We start from the raw sequence: 19,472 nt of genomic DNA, 5'->3' as shown, positions 1-19,472 counted from the left end.
AGCGCTTTTCAGTATTGATATGTTAGCCTTTATTATCTTCAGATGATAGCAAACGTATCTAGTTATTGTAAGAAGATACCAATGGCTTATAAAGTGCAAGGTTTCTAATGGTTAATCGGTTTCTTTTCCTTCAGAGACATTTCACTTTCAGAGCATCTAGTAAAAAATTCTGGAGAGAAACAATTATTCTCATATAAGCAAAGTCATGGCATCTAGTAAAAAAATTGATATGTTAATATTTGTAACATTTTTCCTTAAGGACCAAAGTAATGAGGAGAAGCACACAGATGGACTTATAGTAAGTTTAAATCTAATCTTTCAATCTCCCTTTATTTCGGCAGAACGTTAAAGCTGCAGTCATGTGGCCACAGGGGCTTGAACTTCCATTCAATTTTGACATTCTTTTTCTTAGTCACATCTTCTGGTGTCTCCTCAATATGTTGTCACTTTCCTTAAGCTTCAAAAATCACAATTAAGAATATTAAATTCCAGCTTCGCTTTTATCACCACTATTTCTTATTAATGAAGTAAATTTAAACCCGCAATGGGGAAAAGCTGGGATGATAACTTGGTCACTCTTCTTGTACCTGAAATGCACGTGCTTTCAGAATAACATTTCTTTATAATACTGCTTTTGAAATACATGCTAGAAGTTTCTGTCATGTTGCTTTGTTGTATATACTTCATGTAACTTTACTTCTGTCTTCCATTTGTATACATTTTCCTGACTTCTGAATGTTTGTAAATTGGTAGGAACTTACATTGGCATTTTAGCTTAAACAAGAGCAGAACAGTTATGTGAAGTAGCTTGTTTTTCTTATTTTCTAGTTGACCCTACATTTTAATAACTAGTTGGGACCTTTCTTCATGGCCCATTTCCCTCGTTGCTGAAACTTAAAAACACATTTTAAGACCCTTAGAACTACAGGAAACAAAGTAGTGTTGGACCCCATGAGACACGAGTGTAACTGCAGTCTGGTAGGGTAAGTGTAGGTCTATTTCTAAGAAAATCCTCATCATGCCATAAAGTTGGGAATATAAAGTACCTTCTATATACTGTATATGATATCACTAGTGAATCACAAGACAGTCACAGTGAGATTTCCCCTATAAATAAAGAAAAGTTGGTGAACTAGTTTGCAAAGTTTAAGGATACAGTGGTGCCCTGCAAAACGAATGCCTCGCAAGACGAATGCCTCGCTAGACGAAAGGGTATTTTGGTTTTTGCGTTGCTTCGCTAGACGATTTTCCCTATGGGCTTGCTTTGCAAGACGAAAACGTCTTGCGAGTTTGTTCGCTTTTTTCTTAAAGCCGCTTGAAGAGGCGCAGTTGCGACGGACCGTGCTTTGCAAGACGAAAAACATCGCAAGACGAAAAGACTCGCGGAACGAATAAATTTCGTCTTGCGAGGCACCACTGTAGCCCCTTAACTGTATGAGTTCATGTGCATTTATTAATGGTCTCAAAGGAGATTCTGTCTTATAAAAGTGGAAATTCAAAGCAAGTTCTTCCTTTCTGCTACGACAAGTTTGAAAATAAGATGTGGGTGCATAGCATCAAATCAATAGATTATAAATAACTTCTAAACACTGCAGCATTCTGGGAGCAATGGAGAATGCAGTTTTAAGAGGAATAGTAATTACTCAGGAATGGCAGATCTGCAGTTAAGGAACTCGATTGCCAAGATTTCTTGTGATGAGCATAATAAATGAGGCCTTGGCCCTCTTGAGTTTTCAATATAAACAGTACTGAGCTCCTACCAGTTCTCAAACTTACTTGTTACTGTATTACGATTCAAAATATTTCCGGTCATGTTTATCTGTTTTTGCTTGAACCCTTAGATACACAATGTATTAATCTTCTACTTTTCTAGTGTTTTAATTGGTGTTGCTTGTAGATTAATTAATAGGAGGCTGGCTGTGAAGACTGGATGTTGAAACTTGGCAGAGTTTATAATTAAATGAAAGCTTTTCAAACACATGGAACACAAGATGTTATTTCCGATAAGCTTGAAATCAACATAGCATAACACACCTTTTAAAAATAACACTGAAGAGCCTGTAGAAAGGATTGAATGTCCTTAACATGAACAAGTTATTTCTAAAACATCAGCATTGAATGATCCAGTTTTATTTAGTTTACCTGAAGAAAACTTTTGACTTGAAATCCTAGAAGCCTTAATTTATTTAAGTCATTTATAGATTATCAATATATCTCGAAGCAGTTTACATAAGAAAAAATCCAGGTACAATAAACGCAACAACTTTATAGAGAAGAAAATCCAAGTACTATATATAAATATACAGTATAGCATAATATCCAAAGATGTAACAATTATCAATATAAAATGCTGGAAAAGACTTGTTAAACTTTGCATTTGTAGGCTTGATTTAGCTATCTTTTCTGTTTGTACAGATTCTGGTTCTAAACCATTTAGGGCACTGAAGATAATAGCTGGCACATTGACTTGAAACTTGATGCAAATTGGTAATCAGTGAAGTTGGTAGAGGATAGGTGCAATGTGATCTAAAATGGACAGCTCCCATCAGAACCCTCACTCTTGCATTTCTGACCAATTGAAGCTCCCAATTGTCTCAAGGGGCAGTGCTATGTAAAGCAAATTCCAATAATCTAACATGTAAGTTGAAAAGCTATAATGCTGTTTGAGGAGTGCAACTCTATCCAAAACAAGCCGAATATCTGGTCTGTTGTCCTTAAAACTCCAGCCAATAGTGCTTCTAACTTGTCTGAAATAACTTTCAGATGAGTATATTGTAATTTAAAATGCATTAAGAGTATCTATGTTTTAAAAACATACCGTGATATTTGCAGTGTTGAATTAGCTTGATTTTTTTTCAGTATGAAAGCCTCCTAATCATCTATTGTAGTTTTAATTTTGAAAACTTGTTTCCTGATTGTACTCATAGTAAAATATATGATTCTTTAGTTCTGTAACAATCTGACTAGTCTTTTTCCCTCAAGTATGTAGTACAAATCCTCTAGTGTACCAATATAATCATAATGTAATAAGGAACTGAGGTGAATGAAATTGAAATGCCTGAAAATGAATATTTTGGTATCATCACTTCAGATGTCTGAAAGTCTGTCAATGTTCTCTGTTGAATTATCACCAGGTTTTGATAATGTCTTTCAAAACCTTGACTAGATTTGACGACTATGGAATCAACGCCTTTGTATTGACATTACGTAGTGTTTGGTACAAGGACTGAGGAATTAGGATTCCAGAATTTCCCAGTTCTTTGTCCCAACTGTTTCGTCCTTACTGCTGTTCTTCAGGCACACCATTCACAAATACTCTTCTGAGATTAATTAGAGATAGTATTTATTAGAGTGGGAGGAGAGGACCAAGATTTCTCCTTTGATATGGGGAAAAATATTAGTAACTAACCGTGCTCGTAATTATGCCTAATGCCATGGTAGTTAGCCATCAAACACATTCTCTCAACTGGCATGATTTTTGTGTTAGTAGAATTAATAATACTGACTTTTAAACACAACTCATTTTGACACTGAACAGTAAAGCATTATTTTCAAAGATCCATAAAAGTCTTTAGAATAGGAGTGGGCAAGCTGTGACCCTCCATATGTTGTTGACCTCAAATTTCCATCAGCCCTCACCATTGGCCATGTTAGGCAGGATAGATGGGAGTTGGAGTCCAACAACTGGAGGGCCACCGCTTCCCCACCCCTGCTTTAGTACAGTGAGGATCTGGGCAAAATATCAAGGCGAAATATATCAAGGCGATCATTCCAGTATGTTGGAAGTTAGAGGCATAACAAACATTCATCTTTGACAGCAGATTCTATTGTATAAAGTCAGTTTCCAAACAACCTCAGTGCATTTAAAATTAGAGTCAAATGCTATTTTATAATAGTTAAAAATGATAATGATCAAAATAATTTCTAATTAATTTCATTTACTGACAGCAATTTGGCCTTGTCCAGTATTTAGGGTGGTATCCAATACTGTTCACCCACTAATGAAAGGAATCCAGCCACAGAATAGGAGAGGGGGGCAACATTTGGAGATTCTCTATCTACCCACGTTGCCTCTAAATCTGCACTGGAGGGTCCCCCCATCTCCCAGAACAGATTTAGAAGGCTGGGGGGGGGGAAGGGAGATTGCTGAAGAGTGTCTCGCTTCCCATTCTACTGGCAGATTCCATCCATCAGTGGATTGGTTGCATTGGATGCCCTCCTTTACTGTTGCTTACCGTATTTTTCGCCCCATAAGACGCACCGGCCCATAAGACGCACCTAGATTTTAGGGGGGGAAATAAAGGAAAAAATTTTTATTTCCCCCCCAGGTGCGCTGCGCTACTCCAGGAGCTTGGGGCGTGCGGAGCTCAGCGCGCCCCAAGCTTCTAGGTGTGCGCAAGCAGTCCGCTGCCGCCCCAAGCCTCGCGCACCCGGTGGGACCTCCTGCCGGGTGCGCGAGGCTTGCAGACACTCGCATGAAGCAGGGGGAGCCCTCCAGAGGGCTCCCCGTGCTTCGGGCGACAGGCTGCCGCCCCAAGCCTCGCGCACCCGGTGGGACCTCCTGCCGGGCACGCGAGGCTTGCAGGCATTCGCCCCATAAGACGCACCCCGATTTCCCCTTCATTTTTGGAGGGGGAAAAGTGCGTCTTATGGGGCGAAAAATATGGTAAATTTATTGTGCTGCATAGATTTAAAGCTGTTCCATATCTAGTTCTTCCTCCACAGGAAGCTAATTCCAAAGTTTAGCCATTGCCATTTTAAAAGCAGGAAGAGATTACTTGCTGCAAGAAGCATTTCTTGCCGCTGAAGTTACCGTATTTCTCAAGTTCTGAGTTGTTCCCATATATTATCACAACAGTCCTTCAATGTGTGTGCAGAAAACCAGCTAACACTCTTGCTAATCATTTGCAAAGGAAAAACTTATCTGCTTGTACTACCCTCAAATGCTCCCCTTCTCTTCATATCTTCAAGGACTCCTCATTATTATTTTTGTTGCTGTCCTACTTTTCCAGAAAGAAGCTCACGTTCGGTTTAGTCTGTGTCTAATCTTCTTAGTTACTGTTTTTCTAGGTTTATCTTTCTTTGATATGAAATCTTGTACAATATCTGGATTTAAATGAATCTTATCAGATTGTGTTGTCTGCCGAGTTTTCAGGTTGCTGACTGCTCTAGCCTTACCTTGTTTTCTTTCTGACCGTGTGCTCTGCAAATGGCGGGATTGTTTTAGGTTTAGTTTTTAAATATCAGTAAAGGTGTTTCAGTTGTATTTAACCCACACATTTAGAACTCTGCTGACAGAATTTGAACAAAATGAAAAGTCAGCTGTTTCCCAAAGGCATCACTTGCAGTTTGTTTAGTATGGTGGATCTTTGTGTGCCTTCACTTGTACCACATAACATGTGACCAGAGCCCCACATCCGTACCCATCATATACCCAACTACCTTCATTTTTCTACTCTTTGAAGCAGATCTATCCTAGTAGATGTTACATGTATAATGAGGGCACATATGATAGGGTTGCCATATTTCAAAAAGTGAAAATCCAGACAAAAAAGTTGTTAAGCTTTTTTTTGTTTTTGCTGAAGTTGCGTTGTTCTCCCCCACCCCCAAATCTAAATAAACAGAGAAGCCTTTAGCTCTTTTTAATGAAATTTGCCAAAATCTCCCATTTCCAACATGGGTTGCCATATGTCTGGATTTTCCCAGACATTCCAGCAATTTCTGCCCAGGCGCTGTTTAATAGGGCCGAATACCAGCTATGTCTGGGAAATTCTGGATTTGTGGCAACCCTAACATATGAATACCGAGCCCGCCATATACTGGAAATTTTCAGTTTCATCAGTTTTTCAACTTGCTGAAAGTATTATAGTCTTTTCCCCTTTAAAATAGTGACAGTTGATGCACTATGTTAATTTCCTGTCCTGATCAAAGTGACATCAGTCCTGCATCAGAATCTGGCAAGTGTGGTAGTGTGTGAGGAGGTCTTAAGGGGTATTATTATTAAAGGGACAATTGCTTTTCTGAAAAAGAAAATTGAAGGTGGAAAGATAAACGGAACTGTGTCTCAGCGTAAAATGAACTAGTGTGAAACAAGATCAGACAGTGCATTATGCTTTCCCTCAAACTGCAAAGGAGCAGAATGAAATCTCTGAGTCATAAAACATATTCATAGTGACTCCTGTTCAAGATTCTTGACAAATTCTTATGGCACCATGTTCAGTAGTACTTCTGGAATTGTTGAGTATCTTTTCTGAAAGCAGGAATAAACCACAATCTCTAGATTGTCTGTCATCTTTTAGGGTTGCTATCACATCAGTACGTTAAAAATTAAAGCTGGGACTCCTGGGTTTTATGATAAGAGTATTTATATTTACACTTAACTAAATTCACTTTCAACTTGCTACTACTATTCTGTACAGACCACTAATGCTTGGAGAACATTTGCTGTACTTCTGTCACTTTGCATTTCTCTCAGGAATTTGCTATTGCATTAAGAAAGTTCCTGCACGGAGCACACACCGCTGTGGTTCTCAAAAAAGGTTTAATTTGTTTTTTGTGTCGTAGAGCACTATTAATCCTGTTGATGCAATATATCAACCTAGTCTATTGGAATCTTCAGTGATCAGCACAATGCCTACCCAAACTGTCTTACCTTCAGGTATAGTATTTGTAAACTACTTGTGGAAATGTTTGTTTCTGAAACTTATGAAAATTTAATGTTTAGTATCAATAGTAGATACCCTGTTTCCGCTCAAATGTGATTTATTTTATATGCACTTTCTCCCACTCCCCCCGCATCCCTTTATTTCTTACATACATGCATAAAAATGTTAGGCTGCCGCCACACCAATTCCAGCATGATGAACAGCATGCAGACAGGCTAGCAGTGTGGGTGGCAGGCGACCCAAGGAAGCTGTTTAATGAGGGAGGGAGATGCTTCACGAAGCAGTTTGGCTAAGCACCACCCCTTTAAAAGAGGATGGGGCTTGGGGCAAGCGGTGAAGGGATAGTTGAAGTGTAAAGGGAGGAGGGTTTTGTCGGGGGGGGGGAGTTGGCAGGTGCGTGGGGTTGTTGAGTGGAGCTGGCAAGGACAACCACCCCAGTAGAATGCATATATAGTGGTATCTTGGTTCTCAAACTTAGTCCGACCTCCAAAACGGTTCGGAAACCAAGGCACGGCTTCCGATTGGCTGCAGGAGTTTCCTGCACTCAAATTGGAAGCCGTGTCGGACTTTCGGCTTCCGAAAAACGTTCGCAAACCGGAACACTCACTTCCGGGTTTGCGGTGTTCGGGAACCAAGGTACCACTGTATTCGCTGAATGTGGTTGCATAAAGGACGTAGCTTATAAGCTATTTGTGCTGTGCTGTTGCTTTGGAAATGAGCTAACTTTATTCTCTCGCTGAAGTATATTTGACTCTTTCCTCTTGTACTCAAATTAAATGATTTCTTTTTACAAGTGGTGTTTTTATAATCAGTTCACATAGTAGTGTGTTTGCATTCCCTATCTTCATTGCCTGTTCTTTGCATTAAAGATACTCAACTATACTAGTAAATGTGGTAGAGCAGTGAGCTTTCATCTTCCCACACGGAGAGTAGAACAGCAGAATACATTCTGTGCCTAGGATGATACCATGAATACGTCAGGATTTTTGCTTACACCATTTCACTTGTCACTTTGTAATAACTTTTAGAACCAACCCAGCTTTGCAAATCAGAGCAGCGACCTTCATCCCTGGCAGTTGGACCAGTTGTAGCATTAATTGGAAGTCACCAGACTCCAACACCAAATAGTACAGGTATAGCACAAATGCTTATCTTGTTTCAAAATACACTCCCACAGTTTGGTGGGAGTGGGGCGCCCGTGGACCTCCAGATGTTGCTGGAATACAACCCCCATCCTTTCTGACCATTGGCCGTTCTCTCTGGAACAGATGGGTGTTGTAGTACCGCAACATCAGGATTTGAATGGTACCCCTTTTCATGATGCACATGCTTTATTGGTGATTTCATAGGCTCCCACTATTTCCAAGTGGATGGAATAAAACCCTGGTGATGTTCTAGACCAAAGTGGCTAACCTGGTGCCCTCCAGACATTGCTGGACTCGAACTCCTATCCGCCCCAACCTGCAACAATCAGGAATGCTGGTTGGTGTGTGCTGGTTGGGAGAGACATGCCTTACATCCAATCACCTCTGTTGCAGGTCTCTTCCATTCCTTTGATTGTTGTCGTTACTTTTAAAAAGATACTATGTTTAGATCTATTTATAAATCATTATTGATCTTGAACTTCATGAGCTAATAAAAGTTTAGCTACTTATGTTTTGTTTGGAAACAACAAACTGGTTTTTTTTTACATTTATATGCATAATCGTTACAGGAAGTGGCCAGTCAGCACCTAGCAGCAGTTTAACTTCTCCGAGTCATGCCAATATTTCTCCAAATACAGTTCCAGATTTCTCTTACTCCAGCAGTGAAGATGAATTTTATGATGCTGATGAATTCTATCAAAGCAGCTCATCCCCAAAGAGATGTTTGGAGTAAGTAATGGGAAGCCTACGAACACTATTTTCCCTTGAGAACTGTCAAAGTCGGTACATATACTGAACACATTCCATGCATGTAGCAGAAATCATTAAGACAGTGGTCAGTGCTCAGTGATGTCCTTCTGCTTGCACAACAGGACTTATGGTTTCTTACCTCACTCCTGCAGCTGCCTCTGTGCCCTCAAAAGCTGTTCCACAGGATCCCCAGACCCTCCGGAGCAGATTTTAAGAGGGTGCAGGGGAGCGAGAAAGGAAAGATAAGCTTCATTGTACAAGTGGGCAACAGATCAAACTGTGTTGGATCTAACCCAGGATTTTTACTCCACTTTCTTAAAAATACAAATTAAGAACAATTCCGATTTTTAAAATTCATACTGTGAATGAAGCAACTATAATGTGCCAACATTATGCCCTGCGTGGATATGAAAATTGCACAATTTCTTATACAAGCTAATGGAAATTGACGTTTTATTCATGAGCTGCTGTGTGGTGCACAGAGGTGTTCCTCAGTTCATAGACTTCAGCCATCAACTAAGTAGTGAGTTGCCTATAGCCATCTAGCCTTTAAACTCTGCTAAATCTGACCCACCATATACAGGCCTAATTTGGCCTGGCGGGTGTCCTAATTTGCTCAACAGAGACAGTTCCTCCCACCCCTGGTGTCAAATGTAATGGCAGTCAAAAACAAAGCTGCAAAGGAACCAATTAAGAGTGCTCCTGGCAGGCAGAGTTTTAATTTGGTGCCCTTTAAATTTGGTGACAAATACAGGCTTCACTGGGATTGGTTCCACTTGGGAACTCCTGAGGGCGGTCCCTGCCAAAAGTAGGGGTTTCTATCAGCACTAAGTACAACTCCCACTGCAGGTATTTTCCTTGTAAGGAAAGAATCAGTGCACTTTGAGTGTGCTCCAGTTTTTTTCCTTTGTAGTTGGGCCACTATGATGTCAGGCAGTTGACCTGCCTGTCAAAGTGACCAACAACATAGGGTAATGGCAGGTAAATTCTGATAATATATGTAAAGAACTTTTATTTATAAATTAAGGAAGTGGAAGGCTGCTGAACACAACAGAGGTTTCCTTTTTTACCCACTGCAGCCCCCTGTGTTCCCTGAAAAGCCTCTCTTGTGGGTCAGCAGACTCTTGGAGGCTTAACCTCTGGCTACAATCCTTAAACCTTTTAAAATGCTAAATGAAAGTGAACTATTGGCCTTCCTTTGGTCTCTTTTCCATACCTTAAAGCTGCTCTTTATCTGCCCTGGATTTTAGTGTTTCTCAGCCATTCCCCAAGTGTGGGAGTTCTTCACATCCTTATCGTGTTTGAAATGGTCTAAAATGCTTTGTATCTTTCTTTAGCTCTTCAGGGCCTGGGGCAATCCTAACTCGTAGCAGCACAGGAAGTAGTATGAAGCGCCCAGACACAACAGAGTCCCTCAACTCTTCCATGTCTAATGGGACAAATGATGCTGGTAAGAGAAGTCCGCAAACCATCCAGGACCCCAACAGCGCTTTGCTACAAATTGAAGCATGTATAGATACTACAAAAGACTCCTTTTTCTTCTCTATGCTAAGTAGCGAGGATAAATTAATCTTTATCTGCATGCTTGCTTTCAATATCTCTGCTATTGTTAAGGCGAAAAAACAATGTTTGCCTATCTTGGCGTATTTGATAAGGTGTGGGGAACCTTCCCCCACTTGGGCTGACAGTGGGGGGGGGGCAGAGCCCTTGTTTTCTCTCCCTCTTTTTGCCACCTTCTTCCTCATTTTCTCTCACACACATGAAATTAAGGCAAACAGGTTCCCCACCCCTTAATTAGATTTTTATTATTTGAATGTTTTCTACTTCTTCAGTGAAGCATGTGTTGAATGCAGTTTATTATTACAGATCTGTTTGATCCCCTTGACGATAGAGATGACGATAATGAAGGGGAGTCTGTGGAAGAACACAAGAGCGTTATCATGCATCTTTTGTCACAAGTTAGGTTAGGAATGGATTTAACCAAGGTAAGAGTCAAAAGGAGGTCCATGGAGTTTGAGCAGTTAGTGGCTTTAATTGCTTTGAGTGCAAGAGTATTCCGTCATCAAATAAATCAATTTTGCATCTCCTCTATCCCAAATCCTAACTATGATTGTTGAATCTGCATGTGTTAAACCTGCACAAACTTGTTTGTAAGTAATCTCTTCAATGGCATGGATCGTTACATGCTCAAATTCAACACAGGGTGGCATCTAGTTGCTGCACTCTTACAATGATATTTGCACAAGATGCGCTGTCCACACTGCAGCCCAAAGCTCTCCCTCTCCTAAGGGCTCCTGACTTTTTTTTTGGGGGGGGGCGTGGGCTTGCCATAGTTGCTTCAGCATTTAATGTTAGGCCTGTTTCAGCCTCATTGAAATTAATTTGACTGGAGCACTTGATTTCATGGAGACTTAATCTTACGGTTTTTTATTGATCTCATCCACATATGATAGTAAGTCATAGTCTTAAAAAAACTCACAAGTAATAAGTAAAGAATTTTAATATGAAATTCAAAAATTACAAGGACTAAGCCTTGGTTTCTGCTCACGGTGAGTGCTGTTTTTTTAGTAATGCTTAAGCCAGTTACCTGGCTGGCTTACCATTACATACTGAAGAGCAAATCAGGCCCAATTGAGCAGCATGTTCATTATTTATTGCCTTTAAACTGAGATGAGTAGTGATTTCACACATCTCCAAACAGGTGAAATGAACAGAGTTTCCAATGTTGTTTCTGTTTTGGATTATCTCCCATGCTCAACATTCTGGGCTGTTCTTTTAATAAACAATGTTAGGCACATAATAGGTTCCTTCTTTTGCAATAGGCTGATCACAAACCAGAAGTATATTATGTCCCTCCTTTTAAAGTTTCTTGGATGTATTGTGTAAAATAATAATAATAATCCTGTACTGGAAAGGACCATCTGCCTTTTAACTAAGTGTGGTACCATCAGTAAGTGCTGACCCTTACAAATGTCAAATTATGCTTAAGCAGTTTTGAGCAGCGTTAAGACTTACCGTATTTTTCGCTCTATAACACGCACCAGACCATAACACGCACATAGTTTTTAGAGGAGGAAAACAAGGAAAAAAATATTCTAAATGAAATAGTGGACATATGATTTTTGTGGTTCATGCTGTGGCCACAGACACGTGATCTGACAGTGAGTTTGGAGTAGCCCAGTGCAAAAATCCTGATGATCCATGTGGATCCATGCTTTGTAACCACGGAGGAGGGAAGGAAGGGGAACCATGGATCCTCTGCTCACGACTGCAGCAGATCCCCCCCGCCACCCGCAGACATTCGCTCCATAACACGCACAGACATTTCCCCTTACTTTCTAGGAGGAAAAAAGTGAGTGTTATGGTGCAAAAAATACGGTAAGTGTTTTTTAGATAATCAAATCCTTAAGAGTCTTGTGTGTTTCTTTCCTCAGGTGGTTCTTCCAACTTTTATTTTGGAAAGAAGATCACTTTTAGAAATGTATGCAGACTTCTTTGCACATCCAGACTTATTTGTAAGGTATTCTCAATTTTGTTTTCATACAGCTTATATACCTGCAGTAGTGCGAGCCTTATATTCATTTGCACGGAATCCAAGCACGTAGGTGCACAGCTCCACTTCAGTGGATGCATTTTTGTCTACGGACCATGATCTAATTTGAACATATACATGATTTGCTGCCTACTTGTTAGGCAGATCCAGCTGCCTCTAGCAATACAGTGGTACCTCGGGTTAAGTACTTAATTTGTTCCGGAGGTCCGTTCTTAACCTGAAACTGTTCTTAACCTAAAGCACCACTTTAGCTAATGGGGCCTCCTGCTGCCGCTGCGCCACCGCTGCACGATTTCTGTTCTCATCCTGAAGCAAAGTTCTTAACCCGAGGTACTATTTCTGGGTTAGTGGAGTCTGTAACCTGAAGTGAATGTAACCCGAGGTACCACTGTATTGGGACTGAAACTGGGCAGCTAGTTTTACATTGCTGGTAAAGCATTTTATCTTACAGGTAGGAATGGTAAGGTCTTTTATGTGCAGCTAAATCATCAGTTAGTGGGACGCGGGTGGCGCTGTGGGTAAAACCTCAGCGCCTAGGACTTGCCAATCGCATGGTCGGCGGTTCGAATCCCCGCAGCGGGGTGAGCTCCCGTCGTTCGGTCCCAGCTCCTGCCCACCTAGCGGTTCGAGTGCAAGTAGATAAATAGATACCGCTTTATAGCGGGAAGGTAAACGGCATTTCGTGTGCTGCACTGGTGCAGGCTCGCCAGGGCAGCTTCGTCACGCTGGCCACGTGACCCGGAAGTGTCTCCGGACAGCGCTGGCTCCCGGCCTCTAGAGTGAGATGAGCGCACAACCCTAGAGTCTGTCAAGACTGGCCCATACGGGTAGGGGTACCTTTACCTTTACCTAAATCATCAGTTAGATTTTTTTTCTCTCAGCCCGGTTTTAAACATCTTGAATAACTTTTTTGTGGTTTCAATTTTTTAAAAAAAATATTTTGTTATCCTGTTATGTCTTCTCTAGTATTAGTGACCAAAAAGATCCAAAGGACCGAATGGTTCAGGTGGTAAAGTGGTACCTCTCAGCTTTCCATGCAGGAAGAAAAGGGTCTGTTGCTAAGAAGCCTTACAATCCCATCCTGGGAGAAATATTCCGGTGTCACTGGGTGCTGCCAAGTGTGGAACAAGAAGAAACTATGGTTAGTAAAAATTACTTAACATTTTGTTTACAAAATGCAACTTTTTTTAATTTCAGCCATTTCATAAGAGCTTTAACTCTCATTTCCATTTTGTTGAGAGGAAGGGACAGTTCACCATTTTTAAGTTCAAGGTGCCTTGAATAACCCAGAGCTTGAGAAATTTAATTTTTCTTATTCAGCGTCAGACCTCATACTGTCTCATACTGTGCCATCTGTCTTTTGATCACTTTCTCAGGATATCTTTCTAAGTAATTTGTCTAGCATTTAGTTCAGTTATATTCCACGTTTCCTCCAGGCAGCTCTAGACTACATACATGTTTTTCCCCCTCCCATGTTATCCTCACAACCCTGTGAGATAGAATAAATAGTGACTGGCCCGTGGTTACCCACTGAGCTTCATGGTTGAGTGAATATTTGAATCTAGGTCTCCCAGAGTTACATCATACTTTATTGACCTATGCAGTCTAGGACCCTTGTACCTACGGGACCGCCACTCCTGGTATGCCCCATGGAGGACCTTAAGGTCCACAAATAACAACACTTTGGAGGTCCCAAGCCGCAAAGTGGTTAGATTGGTCTCAACTAAGGCCAGGGCCTTTTCAGTACTGGCCCCGACTTAGTGGAACGCTCTGTCACAAGAGACTAGGGCCCTGTGGGACTTGACATCTTTCCGCAGGGCCTGCAAGACAGAGCTGATCCGCCTGGCCTTTGGTTTGGACTCAGTCTGACGCTTATGTTTCCCTCCCCTTATGGTTTTGTTTTATGGGCTACTATTAAAATGAGGCTGCATTTTAAATGGGGGACTTGTAGATAGCATTGAGGGCCTTTCCAGACTAGTTTGCTTCACATTGTTCATTTTGGGAGAGAGCACATTTTCTAAATGATACTTCATATGTGGGCAAATGCAATGACTTTTCCTAGTTGGTGCATCCAATCTGAGAGTAAATTTTGTGGAACAAAGTTTGTCCACCACTGGATGATGCCTTCTAATCCTATGCAGACATTTCCCACACCACGCATGGTATTTGACCTGGAATGCTCAGGCCCGCCTCCCTTGTCATACCCATAGATGCTGATTACATAGACCATACCCATGTGATGTCTACACATCATGCTGTAATGCACTTCCTCTACTGTGCAAGTCATACTGTGTGCCCAAATTTATTTCACAGTCTCTTCCTAGGCATACAAATCATGCACATCCTAAGTAATAGCATACATTGTGCCCTTGTGTATTTTACCCTTTATTCTGTGCATCCTTGGAAGATTTAGGTAGGGAACACATCTGAATACCTCAGTATATGTGTTTAAAAGACTGTATATCATGTAACATTGGAATACCTCTTTATAGGAAACTCTGGCAGATGGACCACTTCCATGGGTTACTCAAAACAGTGTAGCATTTGTAGCGGAACAAGTTTCTCACCACCCTCCAAGTAAGTGAAGAAGCCTATTGCAGATTATTAAAACCTCTGTTTTAAGGCTGGTGTTTAGTCAGTGTTGGGTTTTGCTGCTGATTTTTTACTTGGGAAGTAAATAATAAATATCAGTTTGTGCTTTGCAGGTGTTTTATGCTGAATTTATTGCTTTATAGTTTACCATTTCTTTCTGTCCTTAAGTTTCAGCATTTTATGCAGAATGCTCTAGCAAGAAAATACAGTTCAATGCCCACATCTGGACTAAGTCAAAGTTCCTGGGAATGTCTATTGGCGTTCATAATATAGGCCAAGGTATGTCTAAATATTCTCTAAATAAATGTATTTATAAGAAAGTATTTGATGAATTATTTTTTCATGCTGGATAACATTTCTCGTTGAAGGCTGGTGGCAATCACAGCAGTAGTCACAAACCAATACAGAATTCTTTGCGTCTTGCTTTTCATTATAGAAAATGTCTCACTGTATACTGATTGCCTGCAGCAATGTTTGCAAAGGCTCCAGCCCATCCTGATACCATGTATTTTTGGCTTTAAGTCCACAAGGCATCAACTGACCCAAGAGAACTGAAGTCACAATATGACTGGCATTAACTATGGGGCACATAGTTCAGCAGGTGTATTGTCTGTAGAAGATCCCCATTTCCAGTTTTAAGGGGGAAGGGAACCACTTGGGCCGCAGGGATCAGAAAATCGTCTGCCCAGACCTCATAGAGTGCAGCTACTGCAATTGATAATATTAAATGTATGGCTGTTGTTGCACTGTCTTGCATGTTTGTTCTTAAAACATGGCAACAGAGCAAAAAGTAATGGGGCAAACAGGAAATAGATTTATTGGACCTTTGGGGGGAATTCAGAGAACAATGATTAAAGATTCAGATATGCTGCCATTTCTTTTCATTATGCTATCATAAATTAAGAACTACAAAGGTGGTGGGAGAGGGAACTGTGAAATGCCCAAAACATTTCAAGGGGCAGGTGCATAGGTTCTCTTTTCTGGTTCCATTGACTTAGTTCTTCAACGGAAAATAACTTACAGCCAAGATTTTCATGGCAGCATTTTTATTCTTCTGTGGTCCTTTGTCATCTTATTTCATATGAAAATACTGTCTTATTCTTAAAATGCCCTATTCTCTTGCAGGGTGTGTATCATGCCTAGATTATGATGAGCACTATATTCTAACATTCCCCAATGGTTACGGGAGGTAAGTGACTTCACACTTTTCGGCAATTTATTTTATGATAGCAAATGTTTCTTTTCCTAACTCTTTAAGGGCATCTTCTGTTACCTTGACAGATCTATTCTCACAGTGCCATGGATAGAGCTGGGAGGAGAATGCAACATTAGCTGCTCCAAGACAGGCTATAATGCTACCATAATCTTCCACACGAAACCTTTCTATGGTGGGAAAAAGCACAGAGTTACAGCAGAAATCTTGTAAGTATATTCAGGAGTTTTAAGCAACAAACTCATTTCATACTTGTGGTAGTAAGAGAATAAGACACAAGACATGAATACTATTAGTAGTGATGGATCCTGTTTTTTTATCTTTTCTTTTAGTTCTCCTAATGACAAGAAATCTTTCTGTTCAGTTGAAGGAGAATGGAATGGTGTCATGTATGCCAAACATGCAACTGGGGTAAATCATCCCTTTTTCTGTTTTGTTTTAATCAATAGGCTAGACTAGAGGAACATGTTGTGGCACTCAAAGAAAATACTGATTATCCAAAGCATGTCATCTGAATGCCTTTTCCTGTTGCTAGTAAATTGGCTTCAGCCCAAAAGCCTTTTAATGGATTTAACATCCCAGGGGGCCAGCCGAGTGAATTGCGCTTCTTGCTGGTTGAGGCTCAGCATATTTGGGGGCTGATATTGATGCTAGGCCATGGCAGCTGACGGCATCTCTGCTGTGAAATTTAATTGCGCCAGAGAAATTTTGCAAAACTTAATGATAAATAAAACCTAGATGGTGAACAAATTGAAAATATAAATAATAATAGTGCTATTCTTTCTTTAGGAGAATGTAGTCTTTATAGATACCAAGAAAATGCCTATCATTAAGAAGAAAGTAAGAAAACTAGAAGATCAAGAAGAATACGAATCCCGCTGGTAAGCATAACTCTTCTTCCTCCCTACTAAAACCCAGACCTTCAGGTAAATAGAGGTTAGTGGCCTGTATCCTGAATTCTTGCCAGCACAGTTTCCCTCACATGACACTCCTACTGGAATTAACAGGGAGGGAAAGCTGGTGTGTTTGCGGACTCCTCCTTCCACCTAGGTCCCCTGGGGCAGGGGACTGGTTACAGAGGAATCACCAAAATGCTTCTCCCTTCCTCCTGCAATAGCCTCTGCTGGATCTGTCTTTTCTGTAAATGGGATCCCTTATATATGCAGAAGAGACTCTGGGTCTCATAAATCTAATTTGCTTGAAATTAAATATCAGTTACTTCACCTCTATATTTTGATAGAACAAGTGCATTGTTTAGCTGTATTATGTGAAAAAAAATCACATACTAGGAAATAAATCATTATTTATTTATTGCAAATAATGTGGATTATGAGCTGTAACATGGGATGAATGTCAGTTATCAAGGTTTTGAAACAAAATTGGCCATCTGCCTATTTATGTTCCTTCGTGGATTTTCCCTTCACCTTAGTTTAAAATCTTTCTCCTAAACCTGCAATAAGAAATGAGTTTTGTATCATGTTGTATAAATATTATTATTTTTTTAGCTTATGGAAAGATGTAACTTACAACTTAAAGATCAGAGACATTGATTCAGCTACTGAAGCAAAGCATAGGCTTGAAGAAAGACAAAGAGCCGAAGCCAGAGCCAGAAAGGAGAAAGAGATTCCATGGGAGACACGGGTATGTTTTAGTCAATAATCAGTACCTTTGTAAATCTCCCTGCTCCTCCTGTGACACTATTAATTGAGTACTCTTCTCTTCCAGCTATTCCATGAAGATGGCGAATGCTGGGTTTATGATGAACCACTACTCAAGCGACTTGCTGCCAGTAAATATTAAGTGGACCACCTGTATGAAGTTGAAGCCTTGGCTTAGTGGCGATAGTTGTAACTTTCAAGTACTCTTCTTTTGGAGAGCCTGTCTCCTCCAGTTACAGTTCCTATCTCAGGGATACTGGATTCACTGATGCAGCGAACAATTAAAACAGGAAGAGCCTTGACTGTGTAGCAGTAATTTATATTGGCCTTTCCTGTCTGACCTCCCATGCTTCTAGAAGAATTAACCTGGGCTTGATCCCCATCATATATGTTTTAACCACTGCTGTAAAAGGTGCAATGGGGCATTTGATTCCAGTTACATATGATTCTGGCATCCTACAAATACATGACTTTATTTCATTAGAGCCAGTTAATTTGTGTAAATATGAGGATTCATTTTGCCAGTTTAGAAAATGCAAGATACCAACTGGTATGTTTTGGGTTTTTTTTAAAGAAATCATTTTTTTGGCATTTCATTGTTTCCCCAAAATAACTTTGGTATTTTTAGAAACTAAAATGTAATTTTAGATTACCATTTGGTTCCTGCTGGTGCATCTATAATGCTTCATAAAATAGATTTTCAATTGTATACATTGTTTTATTCCAGAGTAAACCTTTTCACAGCAATAATGCTTTGAAAGAGCATTATATTCAAGTTAAACAATGCTAAGAATGTGTTTTGCTGTTAAACAGGGATATACTCATATGCACTTGAAAACCCAGGGCAATATGTGAGATACAAGCAAACAAAAGCAACCTCTTATATATACGGTTGTCATCTGAAATATGATTACAAACACAATCTAATTAACCAGGTTCTTCTGTTCAGCAGTGCTAGTAGTTCAGAAGATGGTTGGTCGCAATTTGACCCAAGCACTTGTGTTGAAACCAATTTTACTGCATTCCTGTTTCTGCTAATTGCGTTGAACGCAGTCAGCTGGCTTTTACTAGCCTCTCTTTTTCCTTTCGTCTTCTAGACTGGTAACTAGACTTGGCCAGAAACATTATATAGGCAAAACATAAATGCTCTGGTAGGGTGACCAACCAGACCAGTTATGATTAAATAGCAAAAAAACCCTACTGCTTTAATATGTGCTGTATCCAGAATCAAGGTAATCTGAGTGACTTGTGCTTTTACTCTGGTGCTGCAGCTGCCTAATACCCACTGTAGAATCACTATTGAAAACTCTTGTGGTACTGGGACAAATGTATATAGTCAGTTGTTTCCCTTATGAGACAGTCTGTGAGTGCAACAGGCTGAGTTAGCTAGGTGAGATGCATAAGAGCTGATTTGAGTAGGAAAGCTGGGTGAAGCAAGCTGATTAAGAGTTGTCATGGGTTGCTCTTAAATTCTGTGCAAAATCACTGCCTCATTTTATAGTCTTTGTATAATGGGGCTATATAGCATATGCAAGCTTGTGTTTTGGGTTTAGCAGATTCTCTGAGGTGGGATGGAGCCAGACAACCCCTACTCTGCACTGAAAATGGGTGGTAGGGTTATTTGAGGCATCACTTCCTTCTGTCCAGTTTCTTACTGTTGTTCTACTGGAGGACGGGGACTGACTGGGTAAGAAGGTGTACATTACTTTGCTTATAGAGCCTCTTCAACCCCAGCTGAATGCACTGGTGTTGCTTGGGCATATAGAAGCTGCAGATAGGCTAGCCTGCCCTAGGCACCCTATCCCACCCATTCTCTCAGTACAGAATGGGCTGTCTTGAGTTCTCCTTTCCCTTAAAAACTCAGTAGAACTGTCTGGCTTGGTTTGGTCTTTGTAA

The 19,472-nt window shown here is 40.4% G+C and overlaps 1 protein-coding gene and 1 long non-coding RNA gene across 7 annotated transcripts in view; both read left to right on the top strand.

Moving 5' to 3' along the window:
- Positions 1-17,878, top strand: part of OSBPL9 (oxysterol binding protein like 9) — a 62,443-nt gene extending 44,565 nt beyond the window's left edge. For 4 of the 6 annotated variants that reach the window (XM_082226727.1, XM_082226723.1, XM_082226726.1 and 1 more), the window contains 16 exons: positions 260-298; positions 6,565-6,658; positions 7,694-7,798; positions 8,380-8,539; positions 9,898-10,010; positions 10,427-10,545; positions 11,995-12,080; positions 13,080-13,254; positions 14,606-14,690; positions 14,874-14,984; positions 15,831-15,894; positions 15,987-16,127; positions 16,251-16,329; positions 16,708-16,799; positions 17,424-17,559; positions 17,644-17,878. In XM_082226727.1, coding sequence (XP_082082853.1) covers positions 260-298; positions 6,565-6,658; positions 7,694-7,798; positions 8,380-8,539; positions 9,898-10,010; positions 10,427-10,545; positions 11,995-12,080; positions 13,080-13,254; positions 14,606-14,690; positions 14,874-14,984; positions 15,831-15,894; positions 15,987-16,127; positions 16,251-16,329; positions 16,708-16,799; positions 17,424-17,559; positions 17,644-17,718 — 1,674 coding nt within the window. In that variant the 3' untranslated portion in view covers positions 17,719-17,878. The remainder of the gene's footprint in view (positions 1-259; positions 299-6,564; positions 6,659-7,693; positions 7,799-8,379; positions 8,540-9,897; positions 10,011-10,426; positions 10,546-11,994; positions 12,081-13,079; positions 13,255-14,605; positions 14,691-14,873; positions 14,985-15,830; positions 15,895-15,986; positions 16,128-16,250; positions 16,330-16,707; positions 16,800-17,423; positions 17,560-17,643) is intronic. The other 2 variants (XM_082226728.1, XM_082226724.1) reach the window with 1 other exon arrangement.
- LOC309534577 lies at positions 1,028-3,921 on the top strand. The gene is made up of 2 exons (XR_014220794.1): positions 1,028-1,144; positions 1,411-3,921. It is a non-coding gene; the product is annotated as an uncharacterized lncRNA (long non-coding RNA).
- Positions 17,879-19,472: the final 1,594 nt, after the last annotated feature.

The sequence above is a fragment of the Podarcis vaucheri genome, assembly GCF_965113315.1.
Source record: "Podarcis vaucheri genome assembly, chromosome: 6".
In the NCBI taxonomy this organism is placed as follows: Eukaryota; Metazoa; Chordata; class Lepidosauria; order Squamata; family Lacertidae; genus Podarcis; species Podarcis vaucheri.
Note: the sequence above shows the minus strand (reverse complement) of the source record. Positions and strands in the feature narration are given on the sequence as shown.